The sequence below is a fragment of the Nerophis lumbriciformis genome, linkage group LG07 (genome assembly GCF_033978685.3).
Source record: "Nerophis lumbriciformis linkage group LG07, RoL_Nlum_v2.1, whole genome shotgun sequence".
In the NCBI taxonomy this organism is placed as follows: domain Eukaryota; kingdom Metazoa; phylum Chordata; class Actinopteri; order Syngnathiformes; family Syngnathidae; genus Nerophis; species Nerophis lumbriciformis.
Window position 1 is genome coordinate 963,036 of NC_084554.2, and position 21,965 is coordinate 985,000.

At 43.0% G+C, this 21,965-nt stretch overlaps 1 protein-coding gene across 1 annotated transcript in view; it reads left to right on the forward strand.

Moving 5' to 3' along the window:
- The first annotated feature begins 252 nt into the window (after positions 1-252).
- LOC133609171 (supervillin-like) overlaps positions 253-21,965 on the forward strand; it is a 97,564-nt gene continuing 75,851 nt past the window's right edge. Inside the window, exons 1-9 of the mRNA XM_072913440.1 lie at positions 253-499; positions 2,479-2,542; positions 2,608-2,717; positions 2,784-3,450; positions 3,512-3,808; positions 9,289-9,372; positions 13,076-13,708; positions 17,744-17,778; positions 20,050-20,114. Coding sequence (XP_072769541.1) covers positions 2,535-2,542; positions 2,608-2,717; positions 2,784-3,450; positions 3,512-3,808; positions 9,289-9,372; positions 13,076-13,708; positions 17,744-17,778; positions 20,050-20,114 — 1,899 coding nt within the window. The 5' untranslated portion in view covers positions 253-499; positions 2,479-2,534. The remainder of the gene's footprint in view (positions 500-2,478; positions 2,543-2,607; positions 2,718-2,783; positions 3,451-3,511; positions 3,809-9,288; positions 9,373-13,075; positions 13,709-17,743; positions 17,779-20,049; positions 20,115-21,965) is intronic.

Sequence of the window (21,965 nt, forward strand, 5' to 3'; positions counted from 1 at the left end):
TGTCGGCAAACTCCGTAGCTTGCTAGCTTGTGCACGCCAGCTTTCTGAGACTCTTATTTTGGTAGCGCAGGCAGGATGAAGCAGAGCTTTTATTGTGCAACTGTGCAGTCGGTCTTTGGAGTTTTGACGACAGGTACGGCGCCAGAGTCTGTTGAAATAAAGTGTTTCTCGCCTTCCAGTCGGTCATTTTAATGAGCTCTCTGCGTACTGTATGTGGGCTAATTGTAAGGTGACATGAAGTGTGGAGCTGTGTAGCAAGTGACTGTGCAGAAAGTCTTTGCACTATGCTGACCTCTCTGTCAGTTTACCTGGCCTACCACTTGGTGGCTGAGTTGCTGTTGTTCCCAAACTCTTCACTTTTCTTATAATAAAGTTGACTTTGGAATATTTAGGAGCGAGGAAATTTCAGGACTGGATTTGTTGCACAGGTGGCATCCTGTGACAGTTCCACGCTGGAAATCACTGAGAGCGGCCCAATCTTTCACAAATACATCCAAGCGTAAGTAGAGGTGAAATTTGACCTGTTCACCACTAGATACCGCCAGATTACCATATATATCCATATTAGACACCGCCAGAGTACCATATATATCCATATTAGACACCTTCAGACTACCATATACATCCATGTTAGACACCACCAGAGTACCATATACATCCATATAAGACACCTTCATACTACCATATATATCCATAATAGACACCTTCATACTACCATATATATCCATATTAGACACCTTCAGACTACCATATACATCCATAATAGACACCTTCAGACTACCATGTACATCCATAATAGACACCTTCAGACTACCATATACATCCATATTAGATACCACCAGAGTACCATATACATCCATATCAGACACCATCAGACTACCATATATATCCATGTTAGACACCACCAGAGTACCATATATATCCATATAAGACACCTTCATACTACCATATATATCCATAATAGACACCTTCATACTACCATATATATCCATATTAGACACCTTCAGACTACCATATACATCCATAATAGACACCTTCAGACTACCATGTACATCCAAAATAGACACCTTCAGACTACCATATACATCCATATTAGATACCACCAGAGTACCATATATATGCATATCAGACACCATCAGACTACCATATATATCCATGTTAGACACCACCAGATTACCATATATATCCATATTAGACACCACCAGAGTACCATATATATCCATATTAGACACCTTCAGACTACCATATATATCCATGTTAGACACCACCAGACTACCATATATATCCATATTAGACACCACCAGACTACCATATATATCCATGTTAGACACCACCAGACTACCATATATATCCATGTTAGACACCACCAGAGTACCATATATATCCATATAAGACACCTTCATACTACCATATACATCCATAATAGACACCTTCATACTACCATATATATCCATATTAGACACCTTCAGACTACCATGTATATCCATATTAGACACCTTTAGACTACCATATACATCCATAATAGACACCTTCAGACTACCATGTACATCCATAATAGACACCTTCAGACTACCATATACATCCATATTAGATACCACCAGAGTACCATATATATCCATATCAGACACCATCAGACTACCATATATATCCATGTTGGACACCACCAGAGTACCATATATATCCATATAAGACACCTTCATACTACCATATATATCCATAATAGACACCTTCATACTACTATATATATCCATATTAGACACCTTCAGACTACCATATACATCCAAATTAGATACCACCAGAGTACCATATATATCCATATCAGACACCATCAGACTACCATATATATATCCATGTTAGACACCACCAGAGTACCATATATATCTCCATATAAGACACCTTCAGACTGACAAAAAGGGCATAAAACATTTTTAAAAAAAATACTTGTAATACTTCTATAGCTGAAAGTCTTTCAAGTCCCGGGACCTAGAACTATCACGTGAAGGTTCCCCACGTGTTCAGGTCCTGAAGTGGAACTTTGAAGAAGCAATGTTTGTGAGTCTCCTTTGAGCACTCCTTTATTGTCATGTTCATACCTTTATTGTCATGTTCATACCTTTATTGTCATGTTCATACCTTTATTCCACGCTGGAAATCACTGAAAGCGGCCCAATCTTTCACAAATGTTTGTAGAAACAGTCTCCATGCCTAAGTGCTTGATTTGATTCACCTGTGATTAGTGATTAGTGATTCTCATCATTTGGATGTCTGGACACCATACTTTTGGCAATATAGTGTATGTTGAACACAAAAAATGTTGTCCCTTTCGCGAAAACTCCGGATTTTTCCCCGGAACTCCTGGTAATTTTCTCCCTTCGACAAAATACAATTGTAAGCGTTCCAACACCCACACACTCCACTCACCCCGGACATTCCAATTGCAAGTTGTATTCTGAAACAGTTTCCGACCCTTGTGTTCAGTGTCAGAGTTGAGGAAGCGCTTTGAAGGTGTGACCGGGAGCGGCGGTGACTGGGAAATGAAGAGGTAGGACGACAAAGGACGTGGTGTTACTGGAAATGGTGAGATCATGGTGTTGACCGTGTGCTCAGGAAGGAGCGTATGGCTCGGCGACTGGAGGGCATGGAGGTGCACCCGTCCCTGGTGGCCAACCGACTCCTGGAAGAGGACACACCGCGGTACACCAGAGCATCAGACCCTTGTGAGCCTCGTCTTGGTGAGACGTCTTTTCTCTGCCACCCACTGACTTCTCTACCTTCACTTCAAGTGTGCCACACTCAGGGACTTGAACACCCAGAAATGCAGACCATTGCCCGGGAGCGGCAGTCTGGATCTGATGCCAAGGTCGCCAGTCCCTTGGATCCCGTCCTCACTTCCTCTCCCGCCAAAGCTCCCGAGTTAGAGTCCAAAGCTGAACGCATCGCTCGCTACAAGGCGGAGCGTCGTCGGCAGCTGGCCGAGCGCTACGGCATCTCCTTGGACCTGGAGCCGGACGTGGACTACCTGTCCGAGGGTTCAGAGAGGCGCAGGGAAGAGGAGTTCGACCGGGGAGAAGGAGGCGGAGTGGTGAGCAGAGGGCCCGGTGTGGCCCACCACAACCCCTCTGACCCCACCTACCGAACCACCCGGACCAGAGTGGACTTGTCCTCAGAGAGGGAGCGAGTCTTGAACCTGGAGAACCAACGCAGAGGAGCAGTCCCTCAGCCGCCCTACATGGACGTGTCCTCGCTGCCCGCCCAGGAGCACGCCGCCACAGCTGTGCCGCCCGGCTCGCCCAAGTCCAGTGGACCCCGGTCTCTGAGCTCGCCCAAGTCCAGTGGACCCCGGTCTCTGAGCTCGCCCAAGTCCAGTGGACCCCGGTCTCTGAGCTCGCCTCAACGCGGCGCTTCTTCTGGCGACGTCTTCCAGGAGCATCACGGACTCTTCAGGCAAGGGTGAGTCCTCTTGTTTTCCTCTCAAAACCACCCAACGTAGATCTCACCAAAACCTCCACAGCAGAGGGCCCGGTGTGGCCCACCACAATCCCCCTGACCCTGCCTACCGAACCACCCGGACCAGAGTGGACTTGTCCTCAGAGAGGGAGCGAGTCTTGAACCTGGAGAACCAACGCAGAGGAGCAGTCCCTCAGCCGCCCTACATGGACGTGTCCTCGCTGCCCGCCCAGGAGCACGCCGCCACAGCTGTGCCGCCCGGCTCGCCCAAGTCCAGTGGACCCCGGTCTCTGAGCTCGCCTCAACGCGGCGCTTCTTCTGGCGACGTCTTCCAGGAGCATCAAGGACTCTTCAGGCAAGGGTGAGTCCTCTTGTTTTCCTCTCAAAACCACCCAACGTAGATCTCACCAAAACCTCTCAACTTGCGACAACCTGTGACAAAACTACACCTGGGCATAAATAGGGCCCACACAACGATGTAGGTGTGTGTGTGTGTGTGTGTGTGTGTGTGTGTGTGTGTGTGTGTGTGTGTGTGTGTGTGTGTGTTTTGGAAGAGGCTCCGCTGAACATGAAATAAGTCGAGAAAAGTCAGTTCTCATCACAATTAAAAGTGCTTCAAGGTTGATGAGTTGTTTTTAAACATCCCCAAAGTGCTTTACGGATTAAAAGTGAAAGGTTCAAACTAATAACAACAACATCACAATAAGTACAGAACAATCTGTGAATAAAACAGTTAAAAAAAAGCAAAAAAATACACACTCCACTCACCCTGGACAATCAAACTAAGTTTGAGTTCTAAAAAAAATTCCAGGAATTCCCGGTTTTTCACCGCTTCCCTGGAGAGTTTTCGCAATCCACATTTTTCAACCGTTTGTGACCGTTCCACCTTCAAAACCTTCCTCTCAGTTAGGACAACAAATGTTCCTAATTTTTTTTGGGACAAATTTCCCTTTCTCCCAAAATTCCAGGAATTCTGAATTCTCAATTTAAAGTGTTACTACGTCGACATTTTTCAACACCAACCCATTCATGTCATCTAGGACAATTGTGGTAGTATCAATATTTTAAAAAAAATTCCCGGTTTACCCCAAATTTCCCGGAAAATGGACATACTCGTAGATCTACAATGGCCTAGATTCTCAAAATTTTGCGCCTTTTTTTTTTTACCCGATTCCGACCTTTCAACCATCCACCCACACTACTACTCTTCAACATGTCTTTCCTTTCCCAAAATTCGGGGTTTCCCCCGGAATTTCCGGTAACTTTCTCCCCATTGACAAAGGGAAATATACAATAATAATAATCATAGATTTTATTTGTAAAAAGCACTTTACATTGAGCAAACAACCTCAAAGTGCTATTAAAACAATTAAAATAAAAAAGATAATAAAAATAAAAAATGGTAATAGTAAACAATATGATAAAATACAAAATTCAAAAAGACAAAAAAAAAAAAAGGGCTAATTTAAATCACGTTAGATTTTTTCAATAAAGATCTCAATTTAAGGGACTGATGTTATTGATGATTAGAAACCATTAAGTCAATTAGAAAATGTAGGTTTGACTTTCAGAAATCAACATTTATGTAGAAAATATTGTGCTTGTAGCATAATAATGTTGACAAACATGTATAAATATGTCTTTTATTGTGAAAGGGGACATCTCCGCCCCCTTGCCTCTTAGCCAATCACTGATCTCCTCCCAAACACGTGTACACTCTCACATTCCACACATGATTGATTCAAAGTTTGTAAAAGGAGGCTGAACTGTATGTCATGAGATATTAAAGTTTGTAAAAGGAGGCTGCACTGTATGTCCTGAGAGATTAAAGTTTGTAAAAGGAGGCCACACTATATGCCCTGAGAGATTAAAGTTCGTAAAAGGAGGCTGCACTGTATGTCCTGAGAGATTAAAGTTTGTAAAATGAGGATGCACTGTATGTCCTGAGAGATTAAAGTTTGTAAAAGGAGGTTGCACTGTATGCCCTGAGAGATTAAAGTTTGTAAAAGGAGGTTGCACTGTATGTCCTGATATATTAAAGTTTGTAAAAGGAAGTTGCACTGTATGTCCTGAGATATTAAAGTTTGTTAAAGGGGGTCGCACTGTGTCCTGAGAGATTAAAGTTTGTAGAAGGAGGTTGCACTGTATGTCCTGAGAGATTAAAGTTTGTAAAAGGAGGTTGCACTGTATGTTCTGAGAGATTAAAGTTTGTAAAAGGAGGCCGCACTGTATGTCCTGAGAGATTAAAGTTTGTAAAAGGAGGTTGCACTGTATGTCCTGAGGGATTAAAGTTTGTAGAAGGAGGCTGCACTGTATGTCCTGAGAGATTAAAGTTTGTAGAAAGAGGTCACACTGTGTCCTGAGAGATTAAAGTTTGTAAAATGAGGCTGCACCGTATGTCCTGAGAGATTAAAGTTTGTAGAAGGAGGCTGCACTGTATGTCCTGAGAGATTAAAGTTTGTAAAAGGAGGTTGCACTGTATGTCCTGAGAGATTAAAGTTTGTAAAAGGAGGTTGCACTGTATGTCCTGAGAGATTAAAGTTTGTAAAATGAGGTTGCACTGTATGTCCTGAGAGATTAAAGTTTGTAAAATGAGGTTGCTCTGTATGTCCTGAGAGATTAAAGTTTGTAAAAGGAGGCGCCACTGTATGTCCTGAGAGATTAAAGTTTGTAAAAGGAGGTTGCTTTGTATGTCCTGAGAGATTAAAGTTTGTAAAAGGAGGCTCCACTGTATGTCCTGAGAGATTAAAGTTTGTAAAAGGAGGCTCCACTGTATGTCCTGAGAGATTACAGTTTGTAAAAGGAGGCTCCACTGTATGTCCTGAGAGATTAAAGTTTGTAAAAGGAGGCTCCACTGTATGTCCTGAGAGATTAAAGTTTGTAAAAGGAGGTTGCACTGCATGTCCTGAGGGATTAAAGTTTGTAAAAGAAGGCCGCACTGTATGTCCTGAGAGATTAAAGTTTGTAAAAGGAGGTCGCATTGTATGTCCTGAGAGATTAAAGTTTGTAAAAGGAGGCTGCACTGTATGTCCTGAGAGATTAAAGTTTGTAAAAGGAGGTTGCACTGTATGTCCTGAGAGATTAAAGTTTGTAAAAGGAGGTTGCATTGTATGTCCTGAGAGATTAAAGTTTGTAAAAGGAGGTCGCACTGTGTCCTGAGAGATTAAAGTTTGTAGAAGGAGGCTGCACTGTATGTCCTGAGAGATTAAAGTTTGTAAAAGGAGGTTGCACTGTATGTCCTGAGAGATTAAAGTTCGTAAAAGGAGGATGCACTGTGTCCTGAGAGATTAAAGTTTGTAAAAGGAGGCTGCACTGTATGTCCTGAGAGATTAAAGTTTGTAAAAGGAGGTCGCACTGTGTCCTGAGAGATTAATGTTGTAATGCTGTATGTCCTGAGAGATTAAAGTTTGTAAAAAGAGGCTGCACTGTATGTCCTGAGAGATTAAAGTTTGTAAAAGGAGGCTGCACTGCATGTCCCGAGAGATTAAAGTTTGTAAAAGGAGGCTGCACTGTATGTCCTGAGAGATTAAAGTTTGTAGAAAGAGGTCACACTGTATGTCCTGAGAGATTAAAGTTTGTAAAAGGAGGCTGCACTGTGTCCTGAGAGATTAAAGTTTGTAAAAGGAGGTCGCACTGTGTCCTGAGAGATTAAAGTTTGTAAAAGGAGGCTGCACTGTATGTCCTGAGAGATTAAAGTTCGTAAAAGGAGGATGCACTGTGTCCTGAGAGATTAAAGTTTGTAAAAGGAGGCTGCACTGTATGTCCTGAGAGATTAAAGTTTGTAAAAGGAGGTCGCACTGTGTCCTGAGAGATTAATGTTGTAATGCTGTATGTCCTGAGGGATTAAAGTTTGTAAAAAGAGGCTGCACTGTATGTCCTGAGAGATTAAAGTTTGTAAAAGGAGGTTGCACTGTATGTCCTGAGAGATTAAAGTTTGTAAAAGGAGGTTGCACTGTATGTCTTGAGAGATTAAAGTTTGTAAAAGGAGGTTGCACTGTATGTCCTGAGAGATTAAAGTTTGTAAAAGGAGGTTGCACTGTGTCCTGAGAAATTAAAGTTTGTAAAAGGAGGTTGCACTGTATGTCCTGAGAGATTAAAGTTTGTAAAAGGAAGCTGCACTGTATGTCCTGAGAGATTAAAGTTTGTAAAAGGAGGTTGCACTGTATGTCCTGAGATATTAAAGTTTGTAAAAGGAGGTTGCACTGTATGCCCTGAGAGATTAAAGTTTGTAAAAGGAGGTTGCACTGTATGTCCTGAGATATTAAAGTTTGTAAAAAGAGGCTGCACTGTATGTCCTGAGAGATTAAAGTTTGTAAAATGAGGTTGCACTGTATGTCCTGAGAGATTAAAGTTTGTAGAAGGAGGCTGCACTGTATGTCCTGAGAGATTAAAGTTTGTAAAAGGAGGCTGCACTGTATGTCCTGAGAGATTAAAGTTTGTAAAAGGAGGTTACACTGTATGTCCTGAGAGATCAAAGTTTGTAAAAGGAGGTTGCACTGTATGTCCTGAGAGATTAAAGTTTGTAAAAGGAGGTTGCACTGTATGTCCTGAGAGATTAAAGTTTGTAAAAGGAGGCTGCACTGTATGTCCTGAGATATTAAAGTTTGTAAAAGGAGGTTGCACTGTATGTCCTGAGAGATTAAAGTTTGTAAAAGGAGGTTGCACTGTATGTCCTGAGAGATTAAAGTTTGTAAAAAGAGGCTGCACTGTATGTCCTGAGAGATTAAAGTTTGTAAAAGGAGGCTGCACTGTATGTCCTGAGAGATTAAAGTTTGTAAAAGGAGGTTGCACTGTATGTCCTGAGAGATTAAAGTTTGTAAAAGGAGGCTGCACTGTATGTCCTGAGAGATTAAAGTTTGTAGAAGAAGGCTGCACTGTATGTCTTGAGAGATTAAAGTTTGTAAAAGGAGGTTGCACTGTATGTCCTGAGATATTAAAGTTTGTAAAAGGAGGTTGCACTGTATGTCCTGAGATATTAAAGTTTGTAAAAGGAGGTTGCACTGTATGTCCTGAGAGATTAAAGTTTGTAAAATGAGGATGCACTGTATGTCCTGAGAGATTAAAGTTTGTAAAAGGAGGCTCCACTGTATGTCCTGAGAGATTAAAGTTTGTAGAAAGAGGTCACACTGTGTCCTAAAAGATAAAAGTTTGTAAAAGGAGGTTGTACTGTATGTCCTGAGAGATTACAGTTTGTAAAAGGAGGTTGTACTGTATGTCCTGAGAGATTAAAGTTTGTAAAAGGAGGCTGCACTGTATGTCCTGAGAGATTAAAGTTTGTAAAAGGAGGCTGCACTGTATGTCCTGAGAGATTAAAGTTTGTAAAAGGAGGCTGCACTGTATGTCCTGAGAGATTAAAGTTTGTAAAAGGAGGTTGCACTGTATGTCTTGATAGATTAAAGTTTGTAAAAGGAGGCTGCACTGTGTCCTGAGAGATTAAAGTTTGTAAAAGAAGGTTGCACTGTATGTCCTGAGAGATTAAAGTTTGTAGAAGGAGGCTGCACTGTATGTCTTGAGATATTAAAGTTTGTAAAAGGAGGCTACACTGTATGTCCTGAGATATTGAAGTTTGTAAAAGGAGGCTGCACTGTATGTCCTGAGAGATTAAAGTTTGTAAAAGGAGGTTGCACTGTATGTCCTGAGAGATTAAAGTTTGTAAAAGGAGGTTGCACTGTGTCCTGAGAGATTAAAGTTTGTAAAAGGAGGTTGCACTGTGTCCTGAGAGATTAAAGTTTGTAAAATGAGGCTGCACTGTATGTCCTGAGAGATTAAAGGCGGGTGTGCTGGTAGAAAAGCTCTGAGTGTGAACTGAGCACAATCTTGGCTCTCCCTCCACTGGTCCAGTACAAGGACACACCCGTGCACTGATTGGTTCCTTCAGACCGATGCGGAGGGCGACACCCACTCCCTAATCAACTGGCCGTCCAGGTACACCCGAGCTGGGCGTGTGACCCCCCCCCGCCCCCCCCCCCTCGTGTGTGACCATTCATGTTCCTGGGCGTGTGTGACCATTCATGTTCCTGGGCGTGTGTGACCATTCATGTTCCTGGGCGTGTGTGACCATTCATGTTCCTGGGCGTGTGTGATCATTCATGTTCCTGGGCGTGTGTGATCATTCATGTTCCTGGGCGTGTGTGACCATTCATGTTCCTGGGCGTGTGTGACCATTCATGTTCCTGGGCGTGTGTGACCATTCATGTTCCTGGGCGTGTGGCCATCATCACGCCTCCCAAGCAGTGCTTCTTCAAGCCTCACTCCAGGACCCTTCTTTATGTGCAGGCAGAGCAGCGGGCACCTAGTTTCACTCTTGGGGAGACCCAACAACCTTAATGTTAATAATAATGTTAATAGTTGTCATAAATCACATACAAATACACTTAAAAGTTGTGTTATTGTTTGTGCTACGGCGCCATCTTCTGGACAAGCTCGCTCACTGCAGGCAGGCGCGGCTGCTGGGCGAATGAGTACAGTGCTGTTAAAAGCTCTGAACCAGAAGTACAAGTGCTGTTCTGTCTTCTAGCCGTCCATAGCGTTTCTACCCGTGTAGATTCTTCATTCGTTTGTAAGTTTTACAATATAACTACAACAATTCTTACTTGCGAAAGCGTCCCGTGTGTGATGTCTGTAGGAGTGTTTTCATGCATATTTGTACGCGCTTTCGTAATGTAATCAACCAAATACATCCAAGCGTAAGTAGAGGTGAAATTTGACCTGTTCACCACCAGATTACCATATATATTACCATATATATCCATATTAGACACCTTCAGACTACCATATATATCCATATTAGACACCGCCAGAGTACCATATATATCCACATTAGACACCTTCAGACTACCATATATATCCATATTAGACACCACCAGACTACCATATATATCCATGTTAGACACCACCAGAGTACCATATATATCCATATAAGACACCTTCATACTACCATATATATCCATAATAGACACCTTCATACTACCATATATATCCATATTAGACACCTTCAGACTACCATATACATCCATATTAGACACCTTCAGACTACATATATATCCATATCAGACACCTTCAGACTACCATATATATCCATATCAGACACCTTCAGACTACCATATATAACCATATTAGACACCTTCAGACTACATATATATCCATATCAGACACCTTCAGACTACCATATATAACCATATCAGACACCTTCAGACTACCATATATATATCCATATCAAACACCTTCAGACTACCATATACATCCATATTAGACACCTTCAGAATACATATATATCCATATCAGACACCTTCAGACTACCATATACATCCATATTAGACACCTTCAGAATACATATATATCCATATCAGACACCTTCAGACTACCATATACATCCATATTAAATACCACCAGAGTACCATATATATCCATATCAGACACCATCAGACTACCATATATATCCATGTTAGACACCACCAGAGTACCATATATATCCATATTAGACACCTTCAGACTACCATATACATCCATTTTAGACACCACCAGACTACCATATATATCCATGTTAGACACCACCAGAGTACCATATATATCCATACAAGACACCACCAGACTACCATATATATCCATAATAGACACCTTCATACTACCATATATATCCATATTAGACACCTTCATACTACCATATATATCCATAATAGACACCTTCATACTACCATATATATCCATATTAGACACCTTCAGACTACCATATACATCCATAATAGACACCTTCAGACTACCATATACATCCATATTAGATACCACCAGAGTACCATATATATCCATATCAGACACCATCAGACTACCATATATATCCATGTTAGACACCACCAGAGTACCATATATATCCATATAAGACACCTTCAGACAGTGCATAAAACATTTAAAAAAAAATACTTGTAATACTTCTATAGCTGAAAGTCTTTCAAGTCCCGGGACCTAGAACTATCACGTGAATGTTCCCCACGTGTTCAGGTCCTGAAGTGGAACTTTGAAGAAGCAATGTTTGTGAGTCTCCTTTGAGCACTCCTTTATTGTCATGTTCATACCTAATACTGTCATGTTCATACCTTTATTGTCATGTTCATACCTTTATTGTCATGTTCATACCTTTATTGTCATGTTCATACCTTTATTGTCATGTTCTTACCTTTATTGTCATGTTCTTATCTTTATTGTCATGGTCATACCAGTGTGAGCACTCCTTTATTAGTGTATTAATATTCATATTTATTGTCATGGTCATACCAGTGTGACACTCCCTCATCAGTGTATTAATATTCATATTTGTACTTCCTGCAGTGTTGCATTAACAACACCTTTCTACTCAGCGACCGTGGACCTCCGTATAATCCCATGTACCTCGTGGACCTCAATTTAACCCTGTGGACCTCGGTATAATCCCGTGGATTTGGGCATAACCCCGTGGACCTCAGTATAATCCCGTGTAACTCGATATAGTCCCGTGGACCTCTATATAACCCCGTGGACCTCTCTATAATCCCGTGGACCTTGATATAATCCTGTGGACCTCGGCATAATCTCGTGGACCTCGATATAATCACGTGTACCTCGGTATAATCCCGTGGATTTCGGCATAATCCCGTGGACCTCGGCATAATCCCGTGGACCTCGGCATAATCCCATGGACCTTGATATAATCACGTGTACCTCGGTATAATCCTGTGGACCTCGGCATAATCTCGTGGACCTCATCATAATCCCGTGGACCTTGGCATAATTCTGTGGACATCGGTATCACCCCGTGTACCTCGGCATCACCCCGGGGACCTCGGTATAATCCCGTGGACCTCGGTATAATCCCGTGTACCTCGGCATCACCCCGTGGACCTCGGCATAATCCCGTAGACCTCGATATAATCCCGCGGACCTCGATATAATCCCGTGGACCTCTATATAACCCCATGGATCTCTCTATAATCCCGTTTACCTCGATATAATCCTGTGGACCTCGATATTACCCCGTGGACCTCTCTATTATCCCGTGGACCTCGATATAATCCCGTGTACCTCGATATAATCCCGTGGATTTCGGCATAATCCCGTGGACCTCGGCATAATCCCGTCGACCTCGGCATAATCCTGTGGACATCGGTATCACCCCGTGTACCTCGGCATCACCCCGTGGACCTCGGTATAATCCCGTGGACCTTGGTATAATCCCGTAGACCTCGGCATAACCCCGTAGACCTCGGCATAACCCCGTGGACCTCGGCATAACCCCGTGGAGTTTGATATAACCCCGTGGACCTCGGCATAATCCTGTGGACCTCTATATAACTTGTCTCTAATGTTATCTTGTTCGTTTACGTTAGTTTAGCTTGTCTCAAACATTGGATTAGATTTTGGGGGTGATCCGGATCACCGTCTGGATTCAGCTCATTTAAATAAAAACTAAGGGAGTTATTTGAGGTTTTCTTGAGTACCCAGGACTAGCGGCAGCATGCTCAAGCCACCACCAGATAATACTGTATCATCTCCCTCTCTTTGGGACTCGTCAGGTTTTATCGGGTCCTTTTAAGTGAGGGATGAGACAAAAACTAGGCGCAGTTTCTGAAGTATTAACCGGACTTTTGTCTCCCTGAAGAGTCCGAGTTAGGGAGAAGCTTGCGAAGGAAGAACGCCAGCACAGGAGCACAGACGTGGTGGAAGGTTTCGTGTCCCGCAGACTAGTTCCTCCACCAGGAGGTCCAGATCTTGCTTACCTGTCCATGGCCTCCGGTGTCCCGGACGAAGACCCGGGTGGTGTCCGGGCACAAGGTCTCCTGAGGAGCAGGAGGGCGGTGCTGCCCTCCGAGGTCCGTCGCAGGGAGAAGAGCACCGAGGACCCCCGCGGAGGAAGGGGGGACGACGAGACCGGGACCTCCGGGCTCCTCGGGGTCGGTGGGGAAGACCCTGGAAGAAGAACCAGAAGGGAAACCCCTGAGCTCTCCAAGCCCACAGAAGACGTGAGGAGCGGAGAGACCGAGGACCACGTCCAACAAACCTCCGCCGGTCACGTCCAGCTCGGACCGGCGCCGTCAGCGGTGGGCGCCACGGACCACGCGGCCAACACCCGCTCTGCACGGGAGGCAGGCGGCTGCGCGGCCGTTCCAGATCCCCGGCGGCTGCAGCAAAATAAGGAAGAGATTCCCCAGGACAGAATGGTTTCTGTGGCCCAGCTCAGACATTCCTACTTGGAGAAAACCTGCACACCTCCCAGCACACGCAGAGCTGAGCTGTAGGTGGAGCTTGCTAGCATGCTAGCATGATCTTCAGCCAACACCTGCTCCGTCGCTAACGTTAGCTTAGCTTGTCTCTAACATTAGCTTAGCTTGTTTGTTAATGTTAGCTTAGCTTGTTTGTTAATGTTAGCTTAGCTTGTCTCTAATGTTAGCTTAGCTTGTCTCTAACCTTGGTTTAGCTTGTTTGTTAATGTTAGCTTAGCTTGTCTCTAACGTTAGCTTAGCTTGTTTGTTAATATTAGCTTAGCTTGTCTCTAACGTTAGCTTAGCTTGTCTCTAATGTTAGCTTAGCTTGTTTGTTAATGTTAGCTTAGCTTGTTTGTTAATGTTAGCTTAGCTTGTCTCTAACATTAGCTTAGCTTGTCTCTAACCTTGGTTTAGCTTGTTTGTTAATGTTAGCTTAGCTTGTCTCTAACGTTAGCTTAGCTTGTCTCTAACCTTGGTTTAGCTTGTTTGTTAATGTTAGCTTAGCTTGTTCGTTAATGTTAGCTTAGCTTGTCTCTAACATTAGCTTAGCTTGTTTGTTAATGTTAGCTTAGCTTGTCTCTAACGTTAGCTTAGCTTGTTTGTTAATGTTAGCTTAGCTTGTTTGTTAATGTTAGCTTAGCTTGTCTCTAACATTAGCTTAGCTTGTCTCTAACGTTAGCTTAGCTTGTTTGTTAATGTTAGCTTAGCTTGTTTGTTAATGTTAGCTTAGCTTGTCTCTAACCTTGGCTTAGCTTGTTTGTTATCGTTCGCTTAGCTTGTTTGTTAATGTTAGCTTAGCTTGTTTGTTAATGTTAGCTTAGCTTGTCTCTAACCTTGGCTTAGCTTGTTTGTTATCGTTCGCTTAGCTTGTTTGTTAATGTTAGCTTAGCTTGTTTGTTAATGTTAGCTTAGCTTGTCTCTAACCTTGGCTTAGCTTGTTTGTTATCGTTAGCTTAGCTTGTTTGTTAATGTTAGCTTAGCTTGTCTCTAATGTTAGCTTAGCTTGTTTGTTAATGTTAGCTTAGCTTGTCTCTAACGTTTGCTTAGCTTGTTTGTTAATGTTAGCTTAGCTTGTCTCTAACGTTAGCTTAGCTTGTCTCTAACGTTAGCTTAGCTTGTTTGTTAATGTTAGCTTAGCTTGTTTGTTAATGTTGGCTTAGCTTGTCTCTAACCTTGGCTTAGCTTGTTTGTTATCGTTAGCTTAGCTTGTTTGTTAATGTTAGCTTAGCTTGTCTCTAATGTTAGCTTAGCTTGTCTCTAACGTTAGCTTAGCTTGTTTGTTAATGTTAGCTTAGCTTGTCTCTAACGTTAGCTTAGCTTGTCTCTAACGTTAGCTTAGCTTATTTGTTAATGTTTGCTTAGCTTGTCTCTAACGTTAGCTTAGCTTGTTTGTTAATGTTTGCTTAGCTTGTCTCTAACGTTAGCTTAGCTTGTTTGTTAATGTTAGCTTAGCTTGTTTGTTAATGTTAGCTTAGCATGTCTCTAACGTTAGCTTAGCTTGTTCGTTAATGTTAGCTTAGCTTGTTCATTAACAACAAAAGCAACTTTGGCAACAAACGCAACACTAGCAACATGAGCAACTTTAGCCACATTAGCAATTTTAGAAATGTGAGCAATATTAGCAACGTGAGTGCCAATAACTATGAGCAACTTTAGCAACATTACCAATGTGAGCAACATTAACAACGTGAGTGCCATTAACAACTAGCAACGTGAGCGACTATGGTTGATGTTGCAGTGTGGTCATGTGACCCACCTCAGTGGTCATGTGACACACCTCAGTGGTCATGTGACACACCTCAGTGCAGTGTGGTCATGTGACACACCTCAGTGGTCATGTGACACACCTCGGTGGTCATGTGACACACCTCAGTGGTCATGTGACACACCTCAGTGGTCATGTGACACACCTCAGTGCAGTGTGGTCATGTGACACACCTCAGTGGCCATGTGACACACCTCAGTGGTCATGTGACACACCTCAGTGGCCATGTGACCCACCTCAGTGGTCATGTGACACACCTCAGTGCAGTGTGGTCATGTGACACACCTCAGTGGCCATGTGACCCACCTCAGTGGCCATGTGACCCACCTCAGTGGTCATGTGACACACCTCAGTGGTCATGTGACACACCTCAGTGCAGTGTGGTCATGTGACACACCTCAGTGGCCATGTGACCCACCTCAGTGGTCATGTGACACACCTCAGTGCAGTGTGGTCATGTGACACACCTCAGTGGCCATGTGACCCACCTCAGTGGCCATGTGACCCACCTCAGTGGTCATGTGACACACCTCAGTGGTCATGTGACACACCTCAGTGCAGTGTGGTCATGTGACGGGGCCAAGAAAGCATGACTTGTAATGTTGCTTAATTCTCAGCTGACCTCTACTTCCTGTAACATTCTGTAACACACCTTGATTGTCTACTTCCTGTAACACACCTTGACTGTCTACTTCCTGTAACACACCTTGACTGTCTACTTCCTGTAACACACCTTGACTGTCTACTTCCTGTAACACACCTTGACTGTCTACTTCCTGTAACACACCGTGACTGTCTACTTCCTGTAACACACCGTGACTCTCTACTTCCTGTAACACACCTTGACTGTCTACTTCCTGTAACACACCTTGACTGTCTACTTCCTGTAACACACCTTGACTGTCTACTTCCTGTAACACACCGTGACTGTCTACTTCCTGTAACACACCGTGACTGTCTACTTCCTGTAACACACCTTGACTGTCTACTTCCTGTAACACACCTTGACTGTCTACTTCCTGTAACACACCTACTGTCTACTTCCTGTAACATTCTGTAACACACCTTGACTGTCTACTTCCTGTAACACACCTTGACTGTCTACTTCCTGTAACACACCTTGACTGTCTACTTCCTGTAACACACCTTGACTGTCTACTTCCTGTAACACACCTTGACTGTCAGCTTCCTGTAACACACCGTGACTGTCTACTTCCTGTAACACACCGTGACTGTCTACTTCCTGTAACACACCTTGACTGTCTACTTCCTGTAACACACCTTGACTGTCTACTTCCTGTAACACACCTTGACTGTCTACTTCCTGTAACACACCTTGACTGTCTACTTCCTGTAACACACCTTGACTGTCTACTTCCTGTAACACACCTTGACTGTCAGCTTCCTGTAACACACCGTGACTGTCTACTTCCTGTAACACACCGTGACTGTCTACTTCCTGTAACACACCTTGACTGTCTACTTCCTGTAACACACCTTGACTGTCTACTTCCTGTAACACACCTTGACTGTCTACTTCCTGTAACACACCGTGACTGTCTACTTCCTGTAACACACTTTGACTGTCTACTTCCTGTAACACACTTTGACTGTCTACTTCCTGTAACACACCTTGACTGTCTACTTCCTGTAACACACCGTGACTGTCTACTTCCTGTAACACACTTTGACTGTCTACTTCCTGTAACACACCTTGACTGTCTACTTCCTGTAACACACTTTGACTGTCTACTTCCTGTAACACACCTTGACTGTCTACTTTCTGTAACACACCTTGACTGTCTACTTCCTGTAACACACCTTGACTGTCTACTTCCTGTAACACACCTTGACTGTCTACTTCCTGTAACATTCTGTAACACACCTTGACTGTCTACTTCCTGTAACACACCTTGACTGTCTACTTCCTGTAACACACCTTGACTGTCTACTTCCTGTAACACACCTTGACTGTCTACTTCCTGTAACACACCTTGACTGTCTACTTCCTGTAACACACCTTGACTGTCTACTTCCTGTAACACACCTTGATTGTCTACTTCCTGTAACACACCTTGACTGTCTACTTCCTGTAACACACCTTGACTGTCTACTTCCTGTAACACACCTTGATTGTCTACTTCCTGTAACACACCTTGACTGTCTACTTCCTGTAACACACCGTGACTGTCTACTTCCTGTAACACACCTTGACTGTCTACTTCCTGTAACACAGCAGGTGTGATGTGACGTCTTCTTCCTCACACTCATGTTTGTCTTCTCTCTGCACTTTTTCAAGGTCGTGTGTGAGCTCCACCTTTGCTTCCAATGAAGGTAAAATCTTTGTTTCCTTATCCTTGACTCTCCAAAATAAAAGTTCTAGTGAGAACGAACAATGTTTGGAGCGTTCCAAATAGTGTCCAAACTTTTTCCCGCCAATATATATATATATATATATATATATATATATATATATATATATATATATATATATATATATGTCTTAATAAGGTTATCCAAAAAATAGTGCTCGATACCGTAGTAGAGCGCAATATATGTATGTGTGGGGAAAAAATCACAAGACTATTTCATCTCTACAGGCCTGTTTCATGAGGGGGGGTACCCTCAATCATCAGGAGATTTTAATGGGAGCATTCGCATACCATGGTTTATATAGGGCACAGAGTGGGTGGGTACAGGCTGGCGTAGGGGCGTGGTGATTGGCTCATGTGTTACCTAGGAGGTGTTTCCGTCTATGGCGGCATGCTGTTACAATTTTGCTGCGCTTGTTGAGGGATGACAGGTCTGGACGGTAAATAATAAACAGTTTCTCTTTCAAGCATAGGTTGCATCTTTTATTACCACTATTGTAAGGTGTGCTGGATGCAAGAATTTGCCATGTTATTGAATATTCAACATTATTGTCTTTGAGGTCCCAAATGTGTTTGCTGAGTTCTGTGGTATTTCGCAGGTTTTTGTTCCTGAAAGAAGCCTTGTGATTGTTCCATCTGGTTTTGAACTCTCCCTCGGTTAATCCTACATATGTGTCGGATGTGTTAATGTCCTTGCGTGTTACCTTAGATTGGTAGACAACTGATGTTTGTAAGCACCCCCCGTTGAGAGGGCAATCAGGTTTCTTTCGACAGTTACAGTCTTTGTTGGTTTTGGAGTCGCTCTGTCTGGGGGCCGACGGCTCATTTGCAATTGTTTTGTTGTGGTTTGAGATGATTTGTCGTATATTGTTCATGCAGCTGTAGCTCAATTTAATGTTGTTCTTGTTGAATACTTTTCTTAGGGTGTTGTCTTTGGGAAAGTGTTTGTAGATCAGATTGAGGAATTTGTGTCCAATGTTAGTTGAGACGTTTTTGCTGTATGGGGGGTTGTACCAGATGATGTCGTTTCATTTTCTGTTCTTTTTTGGCTGGTTTCCTGGCGTGGGTTCATAGGTGAGGGTGAAATTGTATCCGCTTTCATCAAGGGCTTTTTGGTACGGGGGGGTTGCTTGGTCAAATTCAGCTTTGCTAGATGACAGCATCAATAGCCTTTTATTGATTCCGGTAGGTATTCTTTTCGTGGTGGTGGGTGGGTGGTTGCTGTCATGGTGCACGTATTGGAGTGTTGTGTTGGGTTTCGTGAATGGTTGGTAGCTGTTATTTCTCAGGTTGAAAGTGACGGAAGTTGACCGTTTGCTTGTTGGCTTCAATCGTGATCCGTAGGCCGTTCCCTTTGAAAATTTGGCATATGCGCTTCTTGGTATTCCAAAACCAACAAAGGCTGTAACTGTCGAAAGAAACCTGATTGCCCTCTCAACGGGGGGTGCTTACAAACATCAGTTGTCTACCAATCTAAGGTAATACGCAAGGACATTAACACATCCGACACATATGTAGGATTAACCGAGGGAGAATTCAAAACCAGATGGAACAATCACAAGGCTTCTTTCAGGAACAAAAACCTGCGGAATACCACAGAACTCAGCAAACACATTTGGGACCTCAAAGACAATAATGTTGAATATTCAATAACATGGCAAATTCTTGCATCCAGCACACCTTACAATAGTGGTAATAAAAGATGCAACCTATGCTTGAAAGAGAAACTGTTTATTATTTACCGTCCAGACCTGTCATCCCTCAACAAGCGCAGCGAAATTGTATCAGCATGCCGCCACAGACGGAAACACCTCCTAGGTAACACATGAGCCAATCACCACGCCCCTAGGCCAGCCTGTACCCACCCACTCTGTGCCCTATATAAACCATGGTATGTGAATGCTCCCATTAAAATCTCCTGATGATTGAGGGAACCCCCCCTCATGAAACAGGCCTGTAGAGATGAAATAGTCTTGTGATTTTTTTTCCCCACACATACATATATATATATATATATATATATATATATATATATATATATATATATATATATATATATATATATACACACACACATATATACATACATACATTCACAACTACCTGGTGTAGTTGTGTACACCCGGTGTAGTTGTGTACACCTGGTGTAGTTGTGTACACCTAGTGTAGTTGTGTACACCTGGTGTAGTTGTGTGTGCTCCAGTCTGCCAACAGTCTTGTGTCCTCCTTGCAGCCGAAGAGGAGAAAGTGGATGATCGAGCTAAACTGAGTGTGGCTGCTAAGCGCTCACTCTTTAGGGTGAGACCTTTGACCTTTGACCTTTGACAGCTGACCTTCACACATGTGACACAAATGTTCATGTTCAGACCTTCCTCACCTTGACACAACAACACTTATCTACTCTCTCATCCTGGTCATCCTTCTTCATGCACCATTCTCTCATCCTGGTCGTCCTTCTTCATGCACCATCCTCTCATCCTTGTCATCCTTCTTCATGCACCATCCTCTCATCCTTGTCATCCTTCTTCATGCACCATTCTCTCATCCTTGTCATCCTTCTTCATGCACCATCCTCTCATCCTTGTCATCCTTCTTCATGCACCATCCTCTCATCCTTGTCATCCTTCTTCATGTACAATCCTAAACAATCTCTCATCCTTGTCATCATTCTTCATGCACCATTCTCTCATCCTTGTCATCCTTCTTCATGTACCATCCTAAACATTCTCTCATCCTTGTCATCCTTCTTCATGTACCATCCTAAACATTATCTCATCCATGTCATCCTTCTTTATGCACCATTCTGTCATCCTTGTCATCATTCTTTATGCACCATTCTCTAATCCTGGTCATCCTTCTTCATGCACCATTCTCTCATCCTGGTCATCCTTCTTCATGCACCATCCTCTCATCCTTGTCATCCTTCTTCATGCACCATCCTCTCATCCTTGTCATCCTTCTTCATGCACCATCCTAAACATTCTCTCATCCTTGTCATCCTTCTTCATGCACCATCCTAAACATTCTCTCATCCTTGTCATCCTTCTTCATGCACCATCCTAAACATTCTCTCATCCTTGTCATCCTTCTTCATGCACCATCCTAAACATTCTCTCATCCTTGTCATCCTTCTTCATGCACCATCCTCTCATCCTTGTCATCCTTTTTCATGTACCATCCTAAACATTCTCTCATCCTTATCATCCTTCTTCATGCACCATCCTAAACATTCTCTCATCCTTGTCATCCTTCTTCATGCACCATCCTCTCATCCTTGTCATCCTTCTTCATGCACCATCCTAAACATTCTCTCATCCTTGTCATCCTTCTTCATGCACCATCCTAAACATTCTCTCATCCTTGTCATCCTTCTTCATGCACCATCCTAAACATTCTCTCATCCTTGTCATCCTTCTTCATGCACCATTCTCTCATCCTTGTCATCCTTTTTCATGCACCATCCTAAACATTCTCTCATCCTTGTCATCCTTCTTCATTCACCATCCTAAACATTCTCTCATCCTTGTCATCCTTCTTCATGCACCATCCTCTCATCCTTGTCATCCTTTTTCATGCACCATCCTAAACATTCTCTCATCCTTGTCATCCTTCTTCATGCACCATCCTAAACATTCTCTCATCCTTGTCATCCTTCTTCATGCACCATCCTAAACATTCTCTCATCCTTGTCATCCTTCTTCATGCACCATTCTCTCATCCTTGTCATCCTTCTTCATGCACCATTTTCTCATCCTTGTCATCCTTCTTCATTCACCATCCTAAACATTCTCTCATCCTTGTCATCCTTCTTCATGCACCATCCTAAACATTCTCTCATCCTTGTCATCCTTCTTCATGCACCATCCTCTCATCCTTGTCATCCTTTTTCATGTACCATCCTAAACATTCTCTCATCCTTATCATCCTTCTTCATGCACCATCCTAAACATTCTCTCATCCTTGTCATCCTTCTTCATGCACCATTCTCTCATCCTTGTCATCCTTCTTCATGCACCATCCTAAACATTCTCTCATCCTTGTCATCCTTCTTCATGCACCATCCTAAACATTCTCTCATCCTTGTCATCCTTCTTCATGCACCATCCTAAACATTCTCTCATCCTTGTCGTCCTTCTTCATGCACCATCC